This window comes from Denticeps clupeoides, chromosome 18 (assembly GCF_900700375.1).
Source record: "Denticeps clupeoides chromosome 18, fDenClu1.1, whole genome shotgun sequence".
NCBI classification, from domain to species: Eukaryota; Metazoa; Chordata; class Actinopteri; order Clupeiformes; family Denticipitidae; genus Denticeps; species Denticeps clupeoides.
Window position 1 is genome coordinate 13,910,403 of NC_041724.1, and position 25,023 is coordinate 13,935,425.

The 25,023-nt window shown below is 47.3% G+C and overlaps 2 protein-coding genes across 2 annotated transcripts in view; both read left to right on the forward strand.

Moving 5' to 3' along the window:
- The window catches only part of LOC114767754 (uncharacterized), a 61,512-nt gene that overhangs the window by 803 nt on the left and 35,686 nt on the right, over positions 1 to 25,023 (forward strand). The window contains exon 3 of the mRNA XM_028959448.1: positions 978 to 1,046. Coding sequence (XP_028815281.1) covers positions 978 to 1,046 — 69 coding nt within the window. The remainder of the gene's footprint in view (positions 1 to 977; positions 1,047 to 25,023) is intronic.
- tsc22d3 (TSC22 domain family, member 3) lies at positions 18,139 to 21,493 on the forward strand. Its single transcript, XM_028959449.1, has 3 exons — positions 18,139 to 19,859; positions 20,295 to 20,346; positions 20,459 to 21,493. The coding sequence occupies exons 1-3, from the start codon at positions 19,738 to 19,740 to the stop codon at positions 20,693 to 20,695; spliced, it is 411 nt and encodes a 136-aa protein (XP_028815282.1). The 5' UTR covers positions 18,139 to 19,737; the 3' UTR covers positions 20,696 to 21,493.

A 25,023-nucleotide genomic window follows, 5' to 3' on the forward strand; every position in this document is an offset into this window, starting at 1 on the left:
GCCGGGGCGAGTGTCACCGAGCTCAGGTCACAGTTAAAAGGGCCCGTTCCTGTACAAAACGGTCAAACAGCATGGACGTGATCAAGATGAACCGCGCATCGTCGATAGTCATGGTCTAATATTGCTCTCCAAGCGATCAGTGTAAATAAACAGGTTATTTATAGTAAATGAACGTTTCATAACCGCCGCCGCGACGATAGCAGATGAAGGTGCCACGTATAGTCAGCAGATTTATTGCCGGGATCGTGGATATGTTTTTATCTGTCCCCCTGATCATAAAGTGCTGATTAAAAGGCTCGCCAGCCTCCTCCTCTTAGCGCGTCCCTCGCAAGTCCGTCTCTGTTAAAGTTTAATCCGGATTATCGGCCCGAGCGTATGTGGCAGCGAGAGGTTATAGTCCTCACCGCTAATACGCGCCGGTGAATACGTCCGTGTGTGACCTGGGTAGGCGTCCATGTTCGCAAGGTGAGAGACGGACAGTCCTCCCTTTCAAGGCCAGCTTTGAGTCTCCAGATCGGGATCTGGCCCAGCAAAGCCTCTGGAAGTGTGAACGGATTATGTGTGGGGGCGTGGGTGTGTTTGATATCTCAATGTCAAGGCAGGCGTGTCTGTTTAATACGGATCAGACGGGAGTGTATGTCAGGGGGGCCGAGGGCGTCTGAGCCTGGGCCGGTGGGGGAACTCCGTGACCCGTTGTTTACTGCGCGGGCTGTTCTCCAGGAGCAGATTCCCTTTACTGCTGACAATCAAAGTGAACGGGATTAGGCTTCAAGATTAAATGTGCACGTGAAAGTCTGCGCCTAACGTTCCCATAACCGAAAATAAACGTTCGGGAAGCGAAAGTGGGCTGAGCCGGAGCAGCTGGACTCTCCTCTCACTCCCCGAGCCACGCTGCCAGCGGACCACGGCCAGGAACACTCTGTCCCCCCCCCCTCCCAGTCCTGGAAACTCAGCTTCCGTCTGAACTCTCTCTGCAGCAGCGAGGCGCGGAAGAATGACCTCCAGCACGCTCACGGAGACTCAGACGGCGGGACGCGCAATGACAAGTACGTGCATCGACACACACACACACACACACACACAAGTACACGTGTGGCCTGCTGTTCAGAGGCATGCAGCAGCAGACGTGGTTACCCATCAAACAGACACACGGGGGCCTATTTTACACACAGGGGCTATAATAGGCCTAATGGCTGGGGTCTATTTGCTAAGATCTGCAGTCTCTCTTTACAGAAGTGAACAGGTACACACGTCTGATGACTACTTATCTAGGATCAGCTAATTATCAGCCAATTAACCAGCCAGGATTTCTTGTTCGCCTGTCAATATTTCTAACACTGATAAATTTAGTGGCATTTTTATATTTTCTGAGTGTAGACTAGGCCAAGCCTGTGGCTATGATTGACAGCCGTAACACACCTTCCTAATTTCTTCTTTCTGGATGATTTGTACCCACTTAGTGCAAGCAGTGTTGCCAGATATGTCATGGTTTCCGCCCAGGATCATCCAAAGAAATACATAAAAAAACTTTACTGCTGTGACTACATAAAGGTCCCCTATCCTGAAAATGATTGTTTAACATTAATGCTATTAACATTAATAGTTCCCCTAGCCTGTTTCCCTAGTGGCAACAAATGGCGATTTGGCCATTGTGTTTTGCTGAGAATGTAGAGACGGTCTGATCTGAAATTTCTCCCCTTACGTCCTCACGACTTCATGGCTGCACCAAACATTGTGGGTGGTGAGAGGTGTGGATGATGTTACACGATTGCCCCCTCAACTTCTCTTCACATTAGCATTTAAAGTCCTGAAATTTACATTAACATTTACAGCATTTATCAGACGCCCTTATCCAATTAGTAGTTACAGGGGACAGTCCCCCTGGAGCAACTCAGGGTTAAGTGTCTTGCTCAGGGACACAATGGTAGTAAGTGGTATTTGAACCTGGGTCTTCTGGTTCATAGGCGAGTGTCGTACCCCTAGGCTACTACCATCCCATCATTATAGGCAGAATTTGGAAAAGAGACTTCATATACAGTATTAGAGGACCACTAAGGCCGATATAAAGGCAAAAAAAAAATTATGTCATTTGGGGGGAAAATATGCTCCACCCAGTGCCATTATTGGGCATCACAAAAACCGAACATGCAGAAAAATGGTCAGCACTGTTACTGAAGATTTGACTGGCATTAACACACACCTAACATGCGCTATGTTTAACGTGGTGTCCTCCCAGACAATAAACCCCCGGCCGGAATCAGACTAATGCAGAGTCCTGCGCAAACACGAAGACGCGCCTGCTCGCATGCAACAGCCGCACATGCACACACAGCGAGCACAAAAAGCGCGCGTTCACAAACGTCTCCTGTGCGAGAGAGGGGGAGGCAACGTGAGCCAAGAAAAGTCGTCCCAGACGTCACATGCGCTGCCAGCGCAGGGCCGTAATCAAGCGATGCGGAGCGGGGATCTATGATAGGTCTTTACAGCCACCCAAACCCGGCTGCGGCGTGGGGAAGCCCTCGCTGAGTGTAAATACGTGAGCGAGATCCCCTCGATCCCGCTGGGTAGCCGGGCCAGGCTCCGTTATGTAAATGCGCCTGGGGTCACGGGGCGACTGCCGGCATGTTCCTTTAAATAACGTTTCAGGAAAGGTGAGGGGGAGGAGGGTTGTAGTGCTGAGGAAGACCTCTCGTGTGACGTGAGGAAGCAGGAATCCGTTTTGCTTGAATTAGCTGCTAGTGTGAGGAGGGCCCAGCCGGGTCAGTAGGAGGTGATGGGATTTCAGTAGCTCTCAGGCCACAAATGATATACGAATGTAGCGGAGGGAAGAGAAAGGACGTTCTGTTTTCCCTCCCTTGACAGCTTTACATTTGACACACATCTGACAGCACCTGCCTAGAGTTCAAACCCATTGTCAACTGGCACTGACACGCCCCTGATGTTCTGCAAGCCTCAGAACGTGCAAAAGCACATTCCTACGCAAACTCGGGGCATGCCTCGCACATTTCCACACCGTGCGGCGTCTGGGGCAACTCGCCCGGGGCTCTCGGCTGCGTCTCCAACTTGTCAGACTCGGCCTGTTGTTCCAGCTGAATGACACTGGGCCAGACTGCCACGGCCCATTCAGGCCGCCATGTCCACGGAACGTCCCTTTAATCGACCCGTTCAATAACGCCATTGTTTTCCAATTGGGGGCGGTGGGGTGGGGGTGGGGTGGGGTCTTGACTCGACGCCACGGAGCGCGCGAGAGCCAAGTACTGCATGGAGAACCGCGGTTCTGGGTCGTGGCAGGTACGGCGGAGCTTTTCCCTCACCCGGCCGTGGTCTATGTCTCGGGGGCTGTCCATACCGTCACCTTCCAGAACAAAGCCCAGGACGTCCTACTCTGGCCTGGGACCGAAAAGCGAGGGCCAAGACGGGGATTGCGACACAATTAAACAATTTGGGCGAGAGAGAGAGAGAGAGAGAAAAGGGCGAGATCGAGTTACCCGCAGCTCTCGATGATGGGTTTCGAGCAAGGCGGCCATTACGTTCCCCGGGGGATTAGACCAGAGGACATTCCGGTTCTGCAGAATATGAGCGGTGACAGTAGCTCATGACGTGGCACCAGAAAAACCAAAAAAATGAAACAGTGCAGTGTTTATACCGGAGGGCGCTCCGCATAGACCGACTGCCATCAGCGGAGAGACAGCAAAGCTGCAGAAACGTGCCGAAGACGCCATTGCCAAACCCTCCCTGGGGGTGCAACGAGGCTGAGGCTTTAAACCAGTCAGACACCTGACGTGCAGGCAAGAGGCGGCATTCTGGTGAGACAACACGGCACACAATAAATCACGCTGCCCTAATAAAAAAATCATTTGAAAAGGGTGGCAAAGTTTCCTCGACCTGCCACGATGGTTTGAAGTGGCCAAAAAAAGATCCCATTGATCAGGGTTCTGTAAGCATGAATTAATTAGCATTGCAATGCCATGGAAATTCATTAACAGCATTGATGTGAGAAGATCACAGCCATCACAGCCATCCATAAAATAGCACCAAGAATGGCTGACTAAAAACATTACAAAGCTGGAAATTACTAATTAGTTTATTGATTTCAATTGTTTGTAATATTTTTGTATATATACAGTACAGGCCAAAAGTTTGCACACACCTTCTCATGCAATGTGTTTTCTTTATTTTCATGACCATTTACATTGGTAGATTCTAACTGAAGGCATAAAAACTATGAATGAACACATGTGGAGTTATGTACTTAACAAAAATAGGTGAAATAACTGAAAACATGTTTTATATTCTAGTTTCTTTGCTCTGATTACTGCTTTGATGAGCTTCATCTCGATGAGCTTCTAGAGGTCGTCACCTGAAATGGTTTTCCAACATTCTTGAAGGAGTTCCCTGAGGTGTTTAACACTTGTTGGCCCCTTTGCCTTCACTCTGTGGTCCAGCTCACCCCAAACCATCTCGACTGGGTTCAGGTCCGGTGACTGTGGAGGCCAGATCTCCACTTTTTGTTAAGTACATAACTCCACATGTGTTCATTCATAGTTCTGATGCCTTCAGTGAGAATCTACCAACGTAAATGGTCATGAAAATAAAATAAACACATACATAATCATTTCAAAATAATCACACTGTGAACATCAATTAGTGGTGTAACTTTCCAGAGATTATTAGAGGAAATGATATATATATACACTTCAACATAAGTAAGAGCCTCTGGAAAATTGTGCCACTAATCAGTGTTTACAGTGTACCTGGCAACCCTTATAATCTACACAGAAACTGTCGAAAATGCAAGACCACAACTGGCAGAGTTATGTGAATCAATCACAGTTGCAGAAATCATGCCGTTCATGCCGCTCTGTTTTACCAACACTCTAGGTTGGATGCAGGCCCGTAACTTGACCTTCAGATCGGTGCTGCAGATATTCTGGCACATAAGCTTTAGGAGAATCATTTACTCTATGCTTCTCCACGCCGCCATTGAGGAGCAGGAGACCTTTGAAGGACCGAGTGCTGACAGCGGCGTTACTGCTCTGGCCCACACACACTTATCTGCGTCAACCCGGCAAATGGCTTCCATTAAGATAACAAAAGTAGCTGTTGGCGGTGGTGGCCACAGCCTCCTTCAGCTCTTTCCTCTTTTCATATCAAGGCCAAGCAATGTATAGTCAGACCTGGCGCCTGCTGACCAGGGTTGGTTTTGAGGAGAGATCTGTAATTAACCCTATCAAACCCGTGCCTATAAAAATGCCTTGTGTCCTCTTAGCATCCCAATGGCTAAATCTAATCTCCAGTGCTCCAGTGCCGTTTTGGTCAAGGTCCTCATCCTTTAGCATTTTGAGTTGCACATGTCGTTCTGATCACAGATCACAGAGCTTTTATTCCACACAAGCGAGCCCTATTGCAGTAAACAGCTTTCTTTCATGTTTCTGTCTTATGAAGATCTCTTTCACGTCACCTGGCTCCTCCCATTTTAAAAACATGCCGCGTGTTCTTGCTGTTTTGCGTTTCGACTAGTTATGAAATGACATCACACTAGCGAACAAGTCTCATGAATAGCGTGTAAAGTTGTGCTTGGTTTGACCAGATAAATTTCTGTTCTGTGGGGTAAGAAACGTTGGGCAAACAGACATTTCCCCAGAGCCACGAGGGCGTCGGATTGTGTGGGACTTCGCAATGCCAGTGGCCTTGGGGACATTTCACTGCTCGCCCACATGGTTCTGATTTGCCTTGTTTTTTTCGGCAGCGGCCACCAGAAGAACACAAGTTACCGTAAGATGCCGTGCCGTTCCAGCCCCTTCTCCACGCACATTCCTCCCAGGAGTGTTTACTGTGGGAAAATGGGGGGAAGAAGGGGCGTGGATTTATGGGAGAACCGTTGGCGCGCTAATGAGTCGGCATTTTCTGGGTCAGTCTCTAATTGCACCAGCACTTGATGTTTCGTGGCGACAACAGACCTTCGTTTTGAGGTCTCCTGCCAAGCTCTGCCAAGCTCTGCCCGTCCGCGATCGCGTCTGGCCGCCGCCCAGCGGCAAAAAAAAGCGAGCGGCGGCTGCAAACTTCGCAGAGGGAGCCGTATTCCTGCGTCCCTTGCCGCGGTGTCCGTCTGATTGGCCGCTGCCAACGAGTCTCCACGCTGAGAGTCGGCTGCCGGGCACATTCTTTCCGCGGCGACGTCCAACGGGGTGACTCACGGTCGGCAGGCCCGGCTAACACGTTGCGCGCGCCATTTCTGAGAGCGGTGTAAAATCAATGAAGACCATGTGGTGTGGGAGAAGAGAATAGAGTGTGTAGAAAAAAACTCTTTCTCCCTCCACACAAAGCACTGTATTCAACCACTCCAATTTGATGTTACCTGGCAGAAAGAGGCATGGCACAGTAGAGGTTAGAAATGTACAGTTTCTAATTTATTAACACCGGTAAATAATTATTGTAGTTACATGTGAATATTGAATGTAAAAAGGTACCAAGGTTGCAGAAAAAATAAACATGAGAAGAAAGAGTAAAGAGGGAGAAGAGAAAGAGAGGGGGAGATAAAGTCTCAGAAGCCTTCCGGCTTCCGATGGAAAACCTCCTGAGCAAGATAGCTCAGAGGTCCCTTTTTCCACATGTGAGCAGACTTTTATACCCCTGGCCTACAGGAAGTTGTCACTGGCCTACAGGAAGTTGTCACTGACCAATCAGAACCTGTTGCCCCCGGTGCCTCCCATTTGGGGAAGACAAAGAGGGTGGGCGGTCCTGACGGCTGATACTTCACACGTTGCCGTCGGACAAAAGACATGTAAAAACCGGGGTGTCGAATCTTCACCCACAACCGTCGACACAGGAATGTCACACCTCCCCCTGCAGACATCTGTTATGCAAGGCAAAAGCAGGCTCCCGTGATGTCCATTCTTACAGCGGGAACACGGCAGTGAGACACAGGCGCCGTCTTCTGCCAAGCCATGGGGGTGTGAGACCTTTCGTTTCCATCAAACCGGACGCGAGGCGTTTCAGGATTAGCATTTAAAACGTGAAGATCACCTTCTCAGCAAACATTACACAGATTGCGGCCCAGCAGAGCCAAGAACCTGCAGCTCTGCAAAAGGTTCTGCATGTGGTTTAAGTAGCCAGGACAAACTTTTGAGGTTTTTTTTTTTTTTATGGGATTTCCCAGGAAGCAGCAAATCTCACCATTTACCGTGAATTATAAGCCGCTAATTATTTCACGCGCTTTGAGAACTGCGGCTTTTACAAAATGTGGCAAATTTATGGATTCTTATAGACAAACTACACATTGAACCTCGTCATATCAGACTGAAGAAATTACCCAACAGGTCACAGTGGACCAATGAAACTGTTTCGGCACACTCACTCTTCAGATCAGCCATTTTGCGCTTTTTTGCGCTTTAATGAAAGGTTTATAAAATATTTCATGTAGCATCTTTCTCCGTCAATATTTCATGTTTCAACCCGGACACCTGTGACAAGTGTAGCTTATTTCTTTTGGGATTTGGAAGTTGTGGCCTATCTATAGGTGCACTCTATGGTCCAGAATTTATGGTTCACAAGTCCTTAATTAAGTGTGATGTGCATGAAAATGCTAAGAGGAACCCTGTTCTTTCAAAGTCACATAAAAAAAACAACAGGATTTTAGCTTCAGCAGGTTCACACCTCACACCTGCATGAATGATGTGTTCACATATTTTCATCGTTTTTCTAAAACAGATACTTTTTGATGTATTCAATGTATTTATTAATACCCCCCAGTATGACAAATCGTTTTTGATCAGTGCTTGATAATGCCCAGTGTCCCAGACCTATCACCACTGGGGATCTGCTGGGATGCTGTGTTGGGTGAAGTGACACTGCGAGGGAAACCTGCATCAGTGTCAGGATGCCCGCCATTAATCCCGCCTCTTGCCATGGCCTGACGTGCGTGCGCCATAATGGACAGTTCTGTCCCCCTCCTGTCTGACAGGTTTGACGGCATGCGTGAGAGTTGGCGGCCATGTTTGCACTCGCGCCTCACGTGCATGAGCGTAATAAAATCTGGTGTGTTTGGAACCTATGGCTGCCTTAGCAATGTGGTGATTAGAGGGAGTTATTTCCATCTAATAACAGCCTACAGAGAGCGCGATGAGACGTAATTTCGGGTTTGACACAATGCATGTGCGCATCATCTGTCCCGCGTTACTGTCCTGAGGTTCTGGGAGGGATGCCCAGTGAAAGGGTGAAAGCCACGGTCCCCGTGTTTAATCACTGTTTTAGTTCAGGCTATAAGCGGACATTTTAAATGGACACAAACGTGTTCGTCCCACTGAATCTTTACTCCTGCATGCAGACTTCCAAACTGACCCAGCCTCTCTGTGCCTGCTACATAATTCTGTCTCCTGGTGGCATCACATGCATGTCAGCGAAAGTGAAGTGATTGTCATTGTGAAACACTGCAGCACAGCGCACGGCGACACAACGAAATGTGTCCTCTGCTTTTAACCCGTCACCCTTGGTGAGCAGTGGGCAGCCATGACAGGCGCCCGGGGAGCAGAGTGTGGGGACGGCACCTCAGTGGCACCTTGGCACAGAGACACCCTCTCGGGTTTACTCGGGCCGTCCAGGCGTTGGATCTGTGATGTTTTCCAGGCCGCCAGGCCTCTTCGGGTCTGGTGCAAGGTGTCTGCCCCGTAATCCCCTGATCCACTCATAAGGAGCTCATGAGTTTCCTTCGTGTCAGCATGTTCTCCGAATTACATGGCACCATGCATTATGTGCATTACAGATGATGTATGAAGACGGCAGACGTCATTAAAAGGGTCAAAGAAAAAAAAAAAAAAAGGGTCTGAATTTGCCCACAAACACAAGAATTAGTTTATTAGAAAATTTGAATAGCGTTATTGTTTAACCCTGTGTGCCCACGTACGTCTGAGTTATGTGTCTTTAAATGTAATATACATTTTTGTATTTGTTTTAGCATGTGCGCTGATTGGACAGCTTGCATAGATCAGGCAGCGACTTGTGCGGCAAAAAAAATTGCGAAACTTTAACTTTTTTAATTCCTGCAAAGGCCTTCATTTTCTCCAACGGTACCTCAAAAACATTTATTTCAATGGATGTGCGTTAATTTGCATGTAATGACGCCGCAGTATTCCTCTGATTTCTTTGTTCTTCATTAGCAAAAAAAAACACGAGTGTTTTGAGCCGTTTACCTAAAGAACTGGGAGTACAGCCAAGTCCTCTATCAGAGGAAACACAGCAGAACAGCAGCTGTGAGAGTTCTCCCCTCCCTCTTTCTCTTCCTCCTTTCTTTTTTTCTTTTTTTTTTTTTTTCCCCTCTGCTCCCTCTCTGTTTCACCCACGTCGGCGGCGGGAGCGCCTTGTCACGCTCGTTCATTAGCGGGCTCCGGCCCGACCTGGACGTTAGAAAGGGGCGTGTTGGTTTTGGTCGGCTGTGACCCCTCCAGAGAAGCCTCCTCCGGCTCAGCTTCCTGCCCGTCCTTGTGAGGGGTCACGCGGTCAGGGGCCGTCCGGCGCACAGATGACTTGCCCTGCCCAGGAAACCCTGTGCAGTGTTTACACACGGGGGCTGTTTGAAGTGTTTGTGGGGATAGCTGCTATCACCCTCTGTTACAGACATGAGACGTGTGTGTGTGTGTGTGTGTGTGTGTCATTTCTATTTTAGGTGTGTGTTGATCTGTATTTGAGGGCCAGCATACATTTTTGCATGTGTGTGTGTGTGTAAGGCAGTGTGTGCATGCTTACTTATGCATGCATATGTACGTGTGTGTTTGTGTATATGTTATATTTGTATCTTAAAGTACACACACCCCCATGTAAGAAAACGCAATGCTTTTTAATTAAATTTTTTGGTCCCCATAAGATACACTGTTATGTTAAGTTTAGGATTGGAAAATAACGTCATGAACTTTTATTATACACATGTTGCACACTTATTATAATAGGTTTCAACCAAAAATATGGTAAACATGGTGTGTATGCCTGTGTGTGTGTGTTGGGGGGTATCAGGGTGGCCTGAGGACACAGTCTGTTGATAGAATAAAGGCAGGGCAGAGTGCCGCTGTACAGGCGTGTAGACAGAACAAACACAACGCGTCGCTGGCGAGTAAACAGAGCCGGAGAACGCCCCGCCTCGCCTGGCCTCGCCTCGTCTGGCGTCGCATTACCCCCCTCCGGGCACCGGCGAACAATGCCAGATCGGCCGTGCCCAGAACAGCTCGGGACCAGACTGCGGCGAGGTGGTGGGGATGTGCTGATTGACAGCAGGGTGAGAACGCCTCAGTTCCGCCGTGTTCCGATGATTAACATTACAGGCTCTGTTTGCTTTTTTTTTAAAAAATGATTTTAAGCGAAACAGCTGGCAGGGTCGCCTGGTCTTCATACCCCCCCCCTCCTCTGCCTGGATTAATCCCAGCTTTTGGGAAGCCCAGCTGTACTCTTCCCCTGTGGTTTAGATATAATTGTGCCCCTGTCACACATAAACACAGACACACACACACACACACACACACACACAAAGCTTTTTTCCAGCTCATGGATTACAAAACACCAACAGCACCTGCAACAGGAAATCTTTTGTGGCACATTCGGCTGTGGAGTGAGCACTATAGGTCCCCGCCGCTCCGTTTTACAGTCTGAGGTTGGGGGTTTGATGGCTGCGGGGTCTCATTTTTTTTTGCACGATGTATGAAAAAAAAATAAATTAAAAATGCGACACCGTAGTAAACAGTATCACATTAGCTCTATCAGGCATTAGTGCATTTAATCTGCTATTTGCCACAGCTAGTCATAAATCCTCCTTGTTTAATGGGATTTGGGATTATGTGGGATAATGACAAAGCTGCATTTAAAAAAGGTGCCTGTGCTTATTGCTGCCTGCCAGGCGGACAAAAACGGTTAAATATGAGTGAAATGAAATTAAAAAACTGTGACTCAGCATAAACACACACAAACACATACACTCATTTAAGGCCTCGTCCACATGGAAACGTTTCTCTCTGAAGTGGTACAATTTCTGAATTTTCTGAATCCAGAACTGTTATTTTGTGAAACGTCTCCGTGTGGACGGCGGAGCGGCTTTTTTTTTTTTTTTTGTGAAAGTGCTCGGCGCAAAACAGGCGTGAACTTTGAACACGGCGAGCCGTAGAAAATAATACGTTTCATATCAAAGCATCAGACCGCGTTCGGTCTGAAAGTTCGGCTTGATTTCTGCGTCCCTGACGTATCAGCCCAACCATGATCTGTAGCCCCGAACGTGTCATACATACAACAGAACCTCATAAAGCAACTTCAGGAAATCCAAGGCTGGAGACATGTTCTGGCAGTTTAACACACCACAGAGGACAACTGGACACAAAACAAGGCAAAACGAGTTACAGCGCCTCTTACAGGTGTGGAGGGGGGTTGAAACATTGTTCTAAGTTCTAAAATCAGCAATATCGAACGTGTATTGCATTGTGTCCTCGAGACAAAATAGAACCAATTCTATGCCAGCTGCTAGGAACAATTTGTCTTTCTGCTTGTATACATTTATGTGGTATCAACTGTAAGGGCTCATGATGTTATTTTGAGATAGATAATAAATAAGATAAAAAAAATGAATGTAGGTTTCTCTGTAATAGCAATTAATTAGATCAAGATGTGGATGTGGCGTTTCATGTCATACAGGGAACATGGAACCTCCATATTAGGCTGCCTAGGTACTAAATTCGCCCAACCTGTCACTCAAACACTTTTAAAACACTTTTTAAAGAAAAAGGAAAGGGTCGTATGGAGTCTCACGACTGCCAGGATGTAAAAACCCAGATTGATCCGTGCAGTGTGGTCGACATCCCACAGTTCAACATCTGACCTCCAGCAATGTCCCTTCAATAGTGCCGCTATTTCTTGATACAGGAGCCACACATTTAGTTTTGCTTGTTGTTTTTCTCCATTTATCAGTATTTGAATTTTGATGCCAACCTATTTGTTATATCGATCATAAATGCAACAAGTGGTGCATCAGTGATTATATAATTTTTTTGAAAATTGATTCATAATACATAGTAAATTAACAAAGTTAAACTGCATGGAGCAGGTAGTGAAAAGTTCCCACACATGTTGGTTCTGTAGATGAGTTCTGCTGTTCCCTGTTACCTGTTCTGACCCCTCGTCAGTTCACATCTGCTTGGCAATGGGAACCAACTGAAGAATGAAACTTTCAGATTGGAACACCGATAAGCGAATCAGTGGCCGTGATCTTCTCCTCGTTCTCCTCGCCTGCACGCGCTGGCTCTTGCACGGCCACCTTCGAATGAGGACACTGACGTCAAGACGAGCTAAACCTGCCGATTTATCTGGGCCTCTGCATGCATGGAGACATTTTAAAAAACAAAACGCATTTTTCAAACGCAAAGAACGTCAACCGACGCATGCAAACCCACACACACACACTCCATTGACACTATCATTATCACGCTTTTATTACCTCCTGAAGAACGCAGAGCAGCGTGCAAGACAGTAAAACAGGGCCAAGGAACACAAACACAATAAGACAGTAAAGTTATGGACTTTGGATTTCTGAGACGAGAGCTGACGTACTTTCCCACAGTAAAAAAGAACAACAGTAGCACATCAACAAATGATAAATGAATGAACCGATGTTCAATCCAACCTGCAGGGCCAGACTTTCTTATGTTAATGTAAAAGTGCCTGTTTTGCATATGCTCTCATAAACACAAAACAAGCCCATTCATTCAATCATTTTTGAGAAAATTTCATGCAAGAGAGAAAACTAACTAAAGAACTGTTTTCCCTGAGAAATTATTTTCCTGCTTCATTGAGGCAGAATTATAGAATTTCCCTTTTTTAAATGACAATGTAGGGCAATGCAGAATTAAACTATTATAGTTTAAATGTTTAATTTTTAATTCAGTTGAAAATTAATCAATCACTTGTTCACACCCATGTACGTGCTGATTGCTTTTTAAGTGGCAGTGGTGGCCTAGTGGAAGCAGTAATCAGAATGTTGCCGGTTCGAATCCCGATCCACCAAGGTGCCACTGAGGTGCCACTGAGCAAAGTACTGTCCCCACACACAGAAATGTAACGTAATGTTGCCAATTATGGCTTTTATGTCCTCAAAGTTTGAAATGATTAATTCATTATGCTGATGTTGCCAAAATGAAAACCAAAGCCAAAGGGTCAATAGAGGTTCATTGTCAGTACAACTGGACACACAGTGTCTTGAAATGCCATTTCACACAGATCCCCATAGTGCAATCATTAAAGATATACCTCACAATTATATACTTTACACATTAATTTAAAGAAACATTGCACTGAAATTAAACTAGAAACAAAGCGTGCCACTCTGGTACGTCCACACATGGGCGAGGTGGAGATACAGCGGAACCGCTGGCAGCAAAGCCCTGGCCCTTCAGGAAAGGCCTGGTCTCAGTCAAAAATGCAGTCAAACTCCACCGCCCACTTTAATCTGCTGCCACCCGGGCAGGGACGATAGAGGCCAATTAGCAGACTCTGTGTTCCTCACTGTGTTCTCCAGCAAGGGAGGAAACCACTTCACCCCGACAACTTCTCCAGAAACAAAGCGAAAAGTGCCAGAACAGATCAAACCAAGAACTCGTTGTTCTGTTCTGTGGTCTTAGTGCAGTTGCAGAATTTTCCGTTTAAATGCAGTGGATGGCCTGCACTCGATCCTCTGGTCTCATCAGTTTGTTGGAGAGTTTGTTGGTCCCAGCAGGGGCCACAGCAGACAGCGTGGGCCTGAGTTGATTTACGTTGATTTGCGGTTAGAGCAGACACAGGCTAATTTGATCTGAGCAGCTAGTAGTGATAATTTATGGCCGGGTCCCCACTTAGCGCTCTCAGTTCTTGTCTGTCCTTGGATGGATGCAGTTAGGAAAGGATATTGCCTCAATCAAAAAAACCCAAACACCAAATTCACAATTCCACAGGGGGGCTGGAGTTTCTTCATGAAGGCAACTCAATGAGGGCCCCATGGTCACTAAAAAATGAAGTGATCGTCATTGTGAAACACTGCAGCACAGCACACGGTGACACAACGAAATGTGTCCTCTGCCTTTAACCATCACCCTTGGTGAGCAGTGAGCAGCCATGACAGGCGCCCGGGGAGCAGTGTGTGGGGACGGTGCTTTGCTCAGTGGCACCTCAGTGATACCTTGGCGGACCAGGAGTTGAGACTGATTACGGGGCCGCTTCCTTAACCGGTAGCTCACCACTAGGTCAAGTCAGAAGGACTTATTGAGACCAAACATACAGGTCGTGCAATATGGGCACTTGTTGCCACTTGTTGGAAAATGTATTGCAAGTCAAGGTGACCAGGCCTTACCATCACCTGACACACTGATGACACAACAGTGGTCACATCCGTGGCTAAACATCTTCCTGTCAGCCATGGAAAGTCTGTCCTGTTTAGCGCTTCGGTCAGACGTCTCTGGTGCAGCAACAGGAGCTATTGATGCATTGATGAACACCCGTACCACAATTCTCAGTCCTTAAGGGGACAGCATTGCTTCCGCTCAGGCCTACTTAATGTGTTGGTCACATGAATTAAGAACTACAGTTCAATGATCAACGGTTCCATAAACTACCATGAAGAACAGATATTGGTCTAAATCAGGTCATAGGGGTTCCTTTAAGGCATGTTTCTCATTGATGTCCTCTATAATCCTGCTGATCCAAGACCAGACATAGTTGCAACATATACACATGAAAATCTGGGCTGTGTTTTGGGTAATAACAGGCACATAAGGTCAGTCGAAGACATGCAGAAATGTATTTTTGTACAGCTTTTTTTTTTTTTTTACATTTATATCTCTATAAAAATCTCTTTTTATTTAACAAGGAAATTTTTACACGGAGAATTTATAAACTGGGGCAGTGAAAGGGAACACCTATTCCAGAACTCATAAACAGCCAGCACATGGGGAGTGGGAGCGTTACATAACCCTCAAGCCCCCTGGCCTCTCCTGTGTGCCCTGGCACGCCGACTCTCCCACCACCGCACACTCAGCCTCCAAGCACAGACTATATATCATCCGTCACTGTTTTGTAACTATTCAAATAGAGCTCCTTACATAACCGTCTCACTGGTCTGATCAGATAATCATGAGGGTTATGGCCTGGGAAGTCTGCATTGTAAAAAGAAAAAAAATAAGATAAAAATGAACAAGTGCAGATGAACCAGATCAAATTTTACGGGCTCTGCAGGTGACCTGAAATGTGTTGCACTGCATGGTGAGTGTTGTAGTGCACCACTGTACCCTTTATACACCTATACAGGTTTACAGCTGAGGCTGTAAAGGGTGGAGCCAAAAATGGTATTCGGAAAAAAAAACACAAAAAGCGTCTTTTGTCTTTAAATACGGTGACTGTAAACTGTAGCATGATTAAAGTAGAACTGGATACCTACTTAAAACAGCCATTTTCCTTGAATCTGGCAACACAGTACATCATCACACTTTTGCACACTTTTGTCAGTGACATTCAAGAATTCTTGCAAGGTAAGATACAATAAAGTCTTGCAAAACTATTGCCATTATAGCACCGTAATTTTTTAATGCAAATTTTTTTTTTTTTTTTAATAATTAAAATAATAATAATAAAAAAAAAAAATTCAAACATTGCTGCACTTCCTGAAAAACAAAAAAAAAGAGAAGGAGGATTAGCGGCCTACTGGCATGTTCAAGTTTAGTCATGCCAGTGAAAAGGAAAACTGAAAGGATTTGTGCTTGTCTGGTGCCAAGCATGGAGGGGATATTGAGCATGAAACCAGGTGAAAAGGTGAAAGCGAATGTGTGTCAGACCGAGATCAGCTCAGGTTCTTTGTGTTTGGACTGGGTTCTGCAGGGTTTTTTTTCACGAAACAAAAGACAAGAAACAAACATTTCGGCTCATTAGTCCACAGACGAACCCTCCTTCCTTTGAGAGCAAAGCCACGACTCCCCAACACACCCAAACATGGGACTTAAGGCGTCTTTAAGGGATTAGGCAGAAAGACCAGAGGATCCCTGAAATTCCATGTCAGGTTTCATGCCCCCACTTTAATCCATGTTTTCTTAATAGCGTAATTGCCTTTAATTCCATGGATGGAATTTCACATCAGTCATCTCTTGTTCCCTGAACATGGCTGATTAATGGCCTATAGCAGAACACCCAACAAAGGTGCCTGTCACTTAATACAGTTCGGAGACGTGGGCGTCAGACACGAGAATATCCCGCAGCAATAGTGCAGAAGCAGGGTCGTGCCAGTGGAAAGCATGACTGTAAATCTGGCCCAAAATATTACCGTTATTGTGCATATCAGTCCATTGGTTGGCAATTGGTTTATTCCAAGCATTTCCTGATAATAAGGACATTGAAGCCAATGACAGTAAGGGCCAACGCGAGCGTGGAACCCCTCCGTCGTGCCAGCCTCTGTGCCAGGGACAGAGGCAGAGAGAGAGAGAGAGAGAGAGAGAGAAGCCATGTGATAACAGCGATGACGAGAACGTTTCAGCGTGCCCATGCAGTCTAGAGAAGTCCGCCGGGGGGGCAGCCTAGACTCCCATGCGGCCATGAGCTACCAGCCACCCTACTCACCCAGCCTCTTTATGAAGCGGGAGCGGCGGTAAGTTTGCCGGGGGACTTTGGCTGCTGGATCCAGTCACTAGGTTAGCAGTTAGCCATTAACATTGGGAAGGGGGGGAATGAAGCATGTCTGAGGGTTCGATGAAGCATGTTTGAGGGTGCGGATAACCCCATGTCGCGGAACCGGTGGCATTGCACAAGGTGTCGAAAAAGCACCACATTTCATGCATGCGGTTTGCAATTAACCAATCGTGTCTCAACAGATGTCAGCGCTAATTGAATCTGTCATGATTAATGCCTCCTCGTTCCTTATCTCCGTTTAGATTAGTTCGTTCACACGAACAGGAGATAACAGATTGCACCATAGAAACGATAAATATTATTGATTATGGCGCCAATGGGGAAAGAAAAAAAAAAAAAAAGAACGTATTGTACTTTTAAGAAGTAGGTCAGACGAAATTTTGATGATCTGTTTAGTTGAATGTGTTGCTTGATGGGGAAGGAGTTTGCAGGAGACGTCGCCCGATGTCTTGGCGAGATACGGGGAGGGACGCGACCCACTGTGGGCTCTTTGTGTTCCGCCTCTGAATGAACAATCTCTCTATCTATGACGAGGACGAAGAAGCAGGAAGATCACCATAGAGGGCAGACTCCCGAGCTTTTCCAAATAATGTTCCACACATGTGTATCTTTCCGCTTACCGCATATGAACCTTGGGACCCGAGCGGTAATCAGTGAATTAATAATTAAACATAATTCATACTTAATAGACTTGTTTTTTTTTTTTTTTTTTAGATAAAAGGTTAGGGTTAGGGTTAGAGGGTACAGATGCAATCTTACCACCCGCTGCCAGTAAAAGTTGTGCATGGGCAAAAACTGTATTCTCTCTTGGTTCCTGGTAAAAGCGCAGTAAACTTAAGCAGTTGCATCAGCCTGAGTGACGACCAAACACATGAAATCTTCCCGCGGCGTAACAGCAAGTCACAGCACAAAGAAATGACACGTTCTGTTGATAAAAATGCACACTGAAGCGTGCAAATCCCCGCCTTTGAGGACAAAGTTTTCAGAAAATGTCCATAATTACAAGAGCAAGACAGCATCTGCAGCTGCGCTCCTAATACAGTCTGAGCACGATGGTGCAAATTATTATTGATCCTTTCAGCCCGGCCACCTAAACAGCCAAACACTGTGTGGTAACTCAGCGTGAGGTTCCAAAGTAACACTCGTGTCCCGCATGGATCAATAGTCCCCAATCTTTTACAATTAATCTAACAAAAAAAAATGTCAAAATAAGCGAAAAATCGATGAACACTTGACACGGAATTCAGAATCTGCCAGTGGCATGTGTGGACATGATCTGTAAGTGAAAGTGAAGCGATTGTCATTGTGAAACACTGCAGCACAGCACACATGCACACAACGAAATGTGTCCTCTGCTTTTAACCCGTCACCCTTGGTGAGCAGTGGGCAGCCATGACAGGCGCCCGGGGAGCAGCGTGTGGAGCAGTCAGTGGCACCTTGGCGGATCGGGATTCGAGCCGGCAACCTTCCGATTACGGGTCCGCTTCCTTAACCGCCAGGCCCCTAATCATGCAACATTCCTACATGACCCTCATGTGCTGGTTGCACAAACAAAAACAGACCTGTATTGATATATGTTATCTCCATCTCTGTAAAAGCAGCAGTAAAAGCTGACAGCGTCGCTATATGGATCTTCGGGCCACGGCTGATGTAAATCCATCTGATGTGTTTGTCGTTCAGACACGCTTTTTTGGAGAACTCGGCTAAGCTGGGCCAAAAGTGAGAGGACAGATCTGTAAACAGTAGCTGTGGTCACATGACATCGGCACCTAGCTGAACAAACACAGACACTTTCACAACTCGAAGATGTAGGACACATGGGCAGGTCTGACAAAGGGGCAGTTTACCGAATTTATCAGAGAGGCACGGAGATAAGGCTCAGCAAAAACAACAAATGGCCAGAAAATGTGGGTGCATATGTTTTCAGGCTGATCAACTTTTTGTAAAAAAAAACAAAATAAATTGTAAAATTAAAAATTGGAACAAACTGTTCTTTTCACAACCCTGTAATTTTGGCACCGTCAGTACAAGATGTGCACAGATGTTAAAAAGGTCTCGGTTGGGAAAAAAGACTTGTTTAAAGACATCACACCTTTCCCGCTCATGCAAAATCATTTCTCGAACAAACTCTCCGGATTTTCCGGTTTGCTGCAGTGCGCTGTGTGTGTTCTGTGCACCTCGGTGTAATGAATCAGGATGATCATTTTAGAAACCAGACACATTTTTTAAAGACGTCTGGAATGTAACAGTAAGCAAAGTCATAACACTGCACCAGCACATTAATGGGCGCACATATAAAAGTTTACATGGGGATTTTTTCATGAAGAAATGTCTTCCTCCTGCTAGTCGTAAATGCACAAGCGTGCATTAGGAATAAAAAGATCTGTTTTTTGATTGCACCCCCACCACCACCGCACACATTTCAACGAGACAATACTGGCGTCCACCAATAGAGGGCGACTGCGGACCGAAATCAAATCTGATGGAATCTAAATACTTTCAGTGAACCTAGCCCCGGTATATAAAATAAGTGCAAGCAAAAAAAAAAAAAAAAAACACAACAACACAAAAAGTACAAGCAACTATCGACACCGTGTCTGCTGCAGGCTTGCAACATTTCACAGTTTCACAATCACAATAGTTGGATCAATATTTCTTAGTAAGTTAGTCGACATTAAATCGATTAATTGATTAAAACATTATGAATTAATACGTGTGTGTTGCGAGTCGCAGGAGATCCAGCTTCGTACATTCTGAGTGTATTTCACCGCGTGTTTTTCACCGCGGTTCTCTCCGGGAGTTCAGACTGGGGGCACGGGGGCAGCGCGCGCAGCGCCGCGCCGCGCTGACGTCACGCGCCCGCGCCGTAAACCCCGCCCACGCGGCGTCGCCGATAAAAGGCGCGGCGCGGCAGAAATAGCCGCACTCCGCCGACAGCGTTTCACTCGAAGCGTCGCCACAGTCCGACGACACACCGGCACCTCCCCGGCTTTCTCACCCCGAAACAAGCACCCACCGCCGGCCGCAAACGTGGCGAGAAGCATCCTCCACACGAGCCTGGTCCTTAACATGAGCACGGAGATGCTTAAAACGCCGATGGAAGTAGCGGTGTACCAGCTGCACAACTTCTCCATTTCCTTCTTCTCCTCGTTACTGGGGGGAGACGTGGTCTCCGTTAAACTCGACAACAGGTAGTAAAGCGCTTCGTCCGGAGTTGTTTTTTTCGCTTTTATCTACTCTGCGGGATTGTGCTTTAAATAATGGCCGAAAAGCCGCTGCTTTTGCTGTTGTTGGTTCTGTCAAGTCTGCATATGCACCGAGGCTGTTGAGCTTTTACATTTGACTGCATTAACCAGACGCCCTTATCCAGAGAAACTTACAATCAGTAGTTACAGGGACAGTGCCCACTGGAGAAATTTAGGGTTAAGTGTCTTGCTCAGGGACACAATGGTCATAAGTGGGATTTGAACCTCGGTCTTCTGGTCCGTAGGCGAGTGTGTTACCCACTAGGCTACAGCCACCCTGCGTCATAATCATAATGCACTTATTTGCTATTTGGGCTGTAGAGATGCTTTTATTTTCTTTTTATGTTGCAGTTGCTTATTTGATTCCGTTTCCCTTTGCAGCGCCTCAGGTGCTAGCGTGGTTGCCATCGACAACAAGATCGAACAGGCGATGGTGAGCATCCCTCCATGCTGCAGATATGCACCTGCTGGAGGTTTCTTTAAAGCTGTGCACCGCGGGTGGCGACAACGTCTTAACCGCTTTTTTTTGCACGGTGCCCCTCCAGGACCTCGTGAAGAACCACCTGATGTACGCCGTCAGGGAGGAGGTGGAGATCCTCAAGGAGCAAATCAAGGAGCTGGCGGAGAAGAACAACCAGCTGGAGCGCGAGAACAGCCTGCTGAAGAACCTCGCCAGCCCTGAGCAGCTGGAGAAGTTCCAGTCGCGCCTGCCCCTGGACAACCAGACGATGGCCGGCTCCGCCGAGCAGCACAGCCAGTACGGCGCGGGCTCTGCTGTGTAAGTGGCTCTGTCCAGGGGCGGGCAGAGCCACGACCCACGCCTGAAAACGGACCTCCGCTGAGTCCAGCACGCTACTTCCGAGCCTGCGACTGGCTGTACACATGAAATGAAAGCGAAATATAACAAGCTAAGACTGTGTTCTAGTTGGCATAGCCCGTACGTGTAATATCCGGCGTTCTCTTCGGACTAACAAGGGCAAAAGAGAGTTCTAGATGCCAGACGTTACCGCGGGACAGTAGCTAACCCCCCCTCCATCTTTTGCCTGTTGGGCCCTGGGGGGGGGGTCCAAGCCTTGCCTTCCTTCCTTATCCAGTGAGGACGAGGAGACGTGAGCTCACCTGACCGGGCTGGCCCGGAGACCTGCGTCCACGCAGATGCAGCCGTGGCATCGCCAAGCCTGAACCACAACCCCCCCCACCCCTGTCTCCCCAGCGCTCCAAGCAAGTGTAGTGTCGATTTGTGGTTTTTAATTTTTTTTTTTTTTGGGAGGGGTGGTCACATGACTAGCTCCTCTCTGACTGACTGTCCACAACCTTTTCCTTGAGTCTGGAAAGGCCACGTGTGAATCCCGGCGCTCCCGAAGGGGGGGAGGGGGTGTAGGAGCGGATTAGGCCAGCAGTAGATCACCCAGTGCCTCCACCGTGCACGTTTCTCTTTTTGTAACCGTTCTTAAGCTTATGCTGCTGCTGCTGCTGCTGCTTACAGGGGAAATAGACGTTATATTTTTGTCTTGTATGACGAAACTGAACAAAAATCACTTTTGTTAAGTGAGCAATGGGTGTATAAATCTATAATTTTTAAAAAAAAGGGGCAATCTGTATACAGTATTTCTGTAAATTCTGTACATCTGTCTGTAAACAAGGTGTGTTTTTGAGGTGGAGGTGAGCATTTAGATGACCTGTCGACCATCATGCCAACCTTTTGGCATGATTTTTTATTTTTTTTTGTGTGTGTGTGTGTGTGTCTAACTTACCAAAGATTTGTCGCACTCACAAGCCAACCAGGACCATGTGTTACTGTTTTTTTTTTTTTTTTTTTTAAATGATCTGATTGCAAGAGGCACATTGCAATAAAACCGTATATTTACACTAGACTCTGGTGCTTTGACTTTTATTAATTTCTGTTTTTAATACAGCTTAGCTGACTTTTCACTGCAGTGAACTAAAGTATTTCTCCCAGGCTCGATGAAATTTGCAGATTTTGGGTTACTGTTGGTGTTTACATTGGTGCATGATGGCATATATCTTCACACCCACTGCAGGCCAGCGTTTTTGACTTGGTATTATCAGAAGGATTTATTATAAATGCTATTATACGATTTGCGTGCTTGAATGGAGGGTTTGGACACTTTTTCCAAAAATTCTTGGAAAGGATACAGTGACTCTTAAGACTAGTTTTGTCATTTGAGATTACATTATAATTTCAACAAACCAGTTGCTTGCATCTGTTTTAAGCACTTTTGAAGTTTCCTTAGATGAGTGTTTGCAACCCTGACATGTTTACTCTCGTGTTGACCGTGTAGCGCACTCGTCCAACCCGCCGAAGACCAAAGAACAGAAGCTTTGAAGATAAATTGGATTCTGCCTGGGATAACCACAGCTCTCTTCGGGGACGGGATCCCTCTGTGCTCTGGTGGCTGCCGTGAAATCGGAGCCGCCTTTGGTTGCACCCCGGAGGGAAGTAGTACGCCGACCACGCCCAGAGTCAGTGCCAGACCACGCTAGCGAGAGGACGTAAACAGAGTATCAGGTCTCCCGCCGATTTTCTTTTGCAACATGGGAATGCTGAAGACTTTTTGACATTTTAAGGTCATCTGGCAACTTTTGTTGAGGGACTATCCGCGTTCTAAAACGTCCTGTACGAACAAATGCCTCCCGGCGCCGTCACAGAGTTAGGGACGTTTGCATGTTCCGAACGGAGTACCACGTCCAGTTCGTAGCGATCACTGTCAGCCCCCTCAGTGCAGACCGCGGTGACACCACCCTCGCTTTCTCCCGACGGGACCTGTCTGCACTGATAGGTGCAGAATCAATGGCCGGGCTCTCGTGGGCAGATGGGGACGGGCTGTTATACAACTAAACATCTGTTTCGGCTGAGCGTGGCGTAGGCGGGGTGGCTAGGCCGCGCGCGCCCGGGTTCGCATGCAAGGGGGCCGTAAACGGCGGAGATTCTTTCGTCCGCCGGCCGGTCAGCGCGTCTGTTCTCCCCTCGGTTCGCGTAAACAGACGCATTGTACCACGGCGTCGGCGAGGCACAGACATGGCATCGATTCGAAAAATATCCCCCAAGCGCGCCATAATGGAAAGTCATTGTGCGCCACAACACGGGTGCCATTGTCCCGTTGTTTTAGGTGCATCCTGTTCAGACATAATACGTTTTTTTTTTTTTTTTACCAGGAAGGACGTCTGTTATTACACCGCGCACGAGATGCCGTATCTAAACACAAGACCCCTTGAAAAGATACTGAGACGCTGCGTAAAAGCCACCCGGTGATAACCTGTAAAGGCAACAAAATAAAAACAATCCGGATTCACATTTTACGGCATTTGTCAGACGCCCACATCCAGAGCGACTTACAATCGGTAGTTACAGGGACAGTCACCCCCCCCCCGGAGACACTCGGGTTAAGTGTCTTGCTCAGGGACACAATGGTAGTAAGTGGGGTTTGAACCTGTGGCCTTGTGGTCTTCTGGTTGACCGTGGCTTACCCGCCGCCACCCAATTTTGAGTAAAAGCACAGTTAAAAAAGGACTGAGTTTTTGCTTGTGTGCAGAAAAGGGTCAAAGTGTGTGTGTGTGAGGGGGGCGGGGACTGTCAAAGCCTATTGAGCCATACTGGATGTGATTTGGGGCTAAATAAGAAATACACGTTGTTGATTGAAGGCAGACAGTCAGTTCTGCAGCACGAACGCGTACGACCCAACAGCAGCTACGTGCATCGCTCTGCATCAGGGTGCAGCAGGGGAGACACCGGCTCAGTGTCCCGTTCTCACTTTCTAGTCCTGGACCCAAAAGGCAACTTCAAAAGACAAGTTCTCCATTGCAAAAACTGAGTAAATCGATGGGAACTTAACCACGATTGGATAATGGACCCCTAGTTTGCTGATGCACAGCATGTAGTGACGATGGAGATAATAATTAATCGCTCTCTTACTGCACACGTCGAACAGCCAAGGCACCTCAGCATTTTGTGAAAGTGATTGTCATTGTGATGGACATCACCCTTGGTGAGCAGTGGGCAGCCAGCGTGTGGGGACGGTGCTTTGCTCAGTGGCACCAGTGGTCCGCTTCCTTACCTGCTAAATTACATTTCATTTTTAATTAAACGTGAAGTGATTGTCACAGCAGCACAGCACACGGTGCACACAGTGAAATTTGTCCTCTGCTTTTAACCCATCACCCTTGGTGAGCAGTGGGCAGCCATGACAGGCGCCCGGGGAGCAGTGTGGGGGGACGGTGCTTTGCTCAGTGGCACCTCAGTGGCACCTTGGCGGATCGGGATTCGAACCGACAACCTTCTGATTACCACTGCCCCTTTTACCTGCGCTCACCATGAGTGCTTGCGTGGACACCCGCGCCTCTCCTCCATTTTAATCACTCGTCCTGCGTTGATAAATCACCCGCTGAGTGCTTGTTTGGGATGGGGGGGGGGTCACACCAAAGTTCCAACAAGATATTCATTCTCGGAGATGTCGACGCCTGCAGCCGTACACGCACGGTAACAGATTTGTCTGTCCTGCGTCATTTGTCCCGTCCGTATATAAATACACGCGATCCATTTCAGTGGGACAGTTTGTGTTCCCGAGACATTTGTGTTGCCGTCCGTGACAGTTCACAGACTTGCCGGCACGGCCTGGATACAAAGAGCCTCCTCTGTCTGCCGGCCTTTTTCCCAGCCCCCGGATACGCCAAAGATACACTTTCTGCTCATCGCATAAATTATGCAACGCACTTCACTCTTCCCGCAGAGCGTGGCTACGGGCGTGGATCGGCACAATGCCGCAATACTTCGAGCGCCGACTTCAAATATCACCGCTGTTTGGCTAACATTACCCCATAACAGTGTTTCCACGCTCTGGGTTGTTCGAACCCTGGCCTGCACCATGCGTATTCATTACAGCGTGACCTTTGATTCTGAAAGGGCTCCCGAAAACAATTCATGCCCCATCGTAGCGGTGTACGGTTGCACCGAACACATGGGCCTTACATAACTCTGAATTGCCAGGGAACCCCGGAGCAGTTGGAGATTGACAAGGCGCCTCTGGGAGACGGCATTAAAGTGACGGTAATGCTGTCAAATGAACCGTGTGGGCATTTCTGCTCCCAGCAT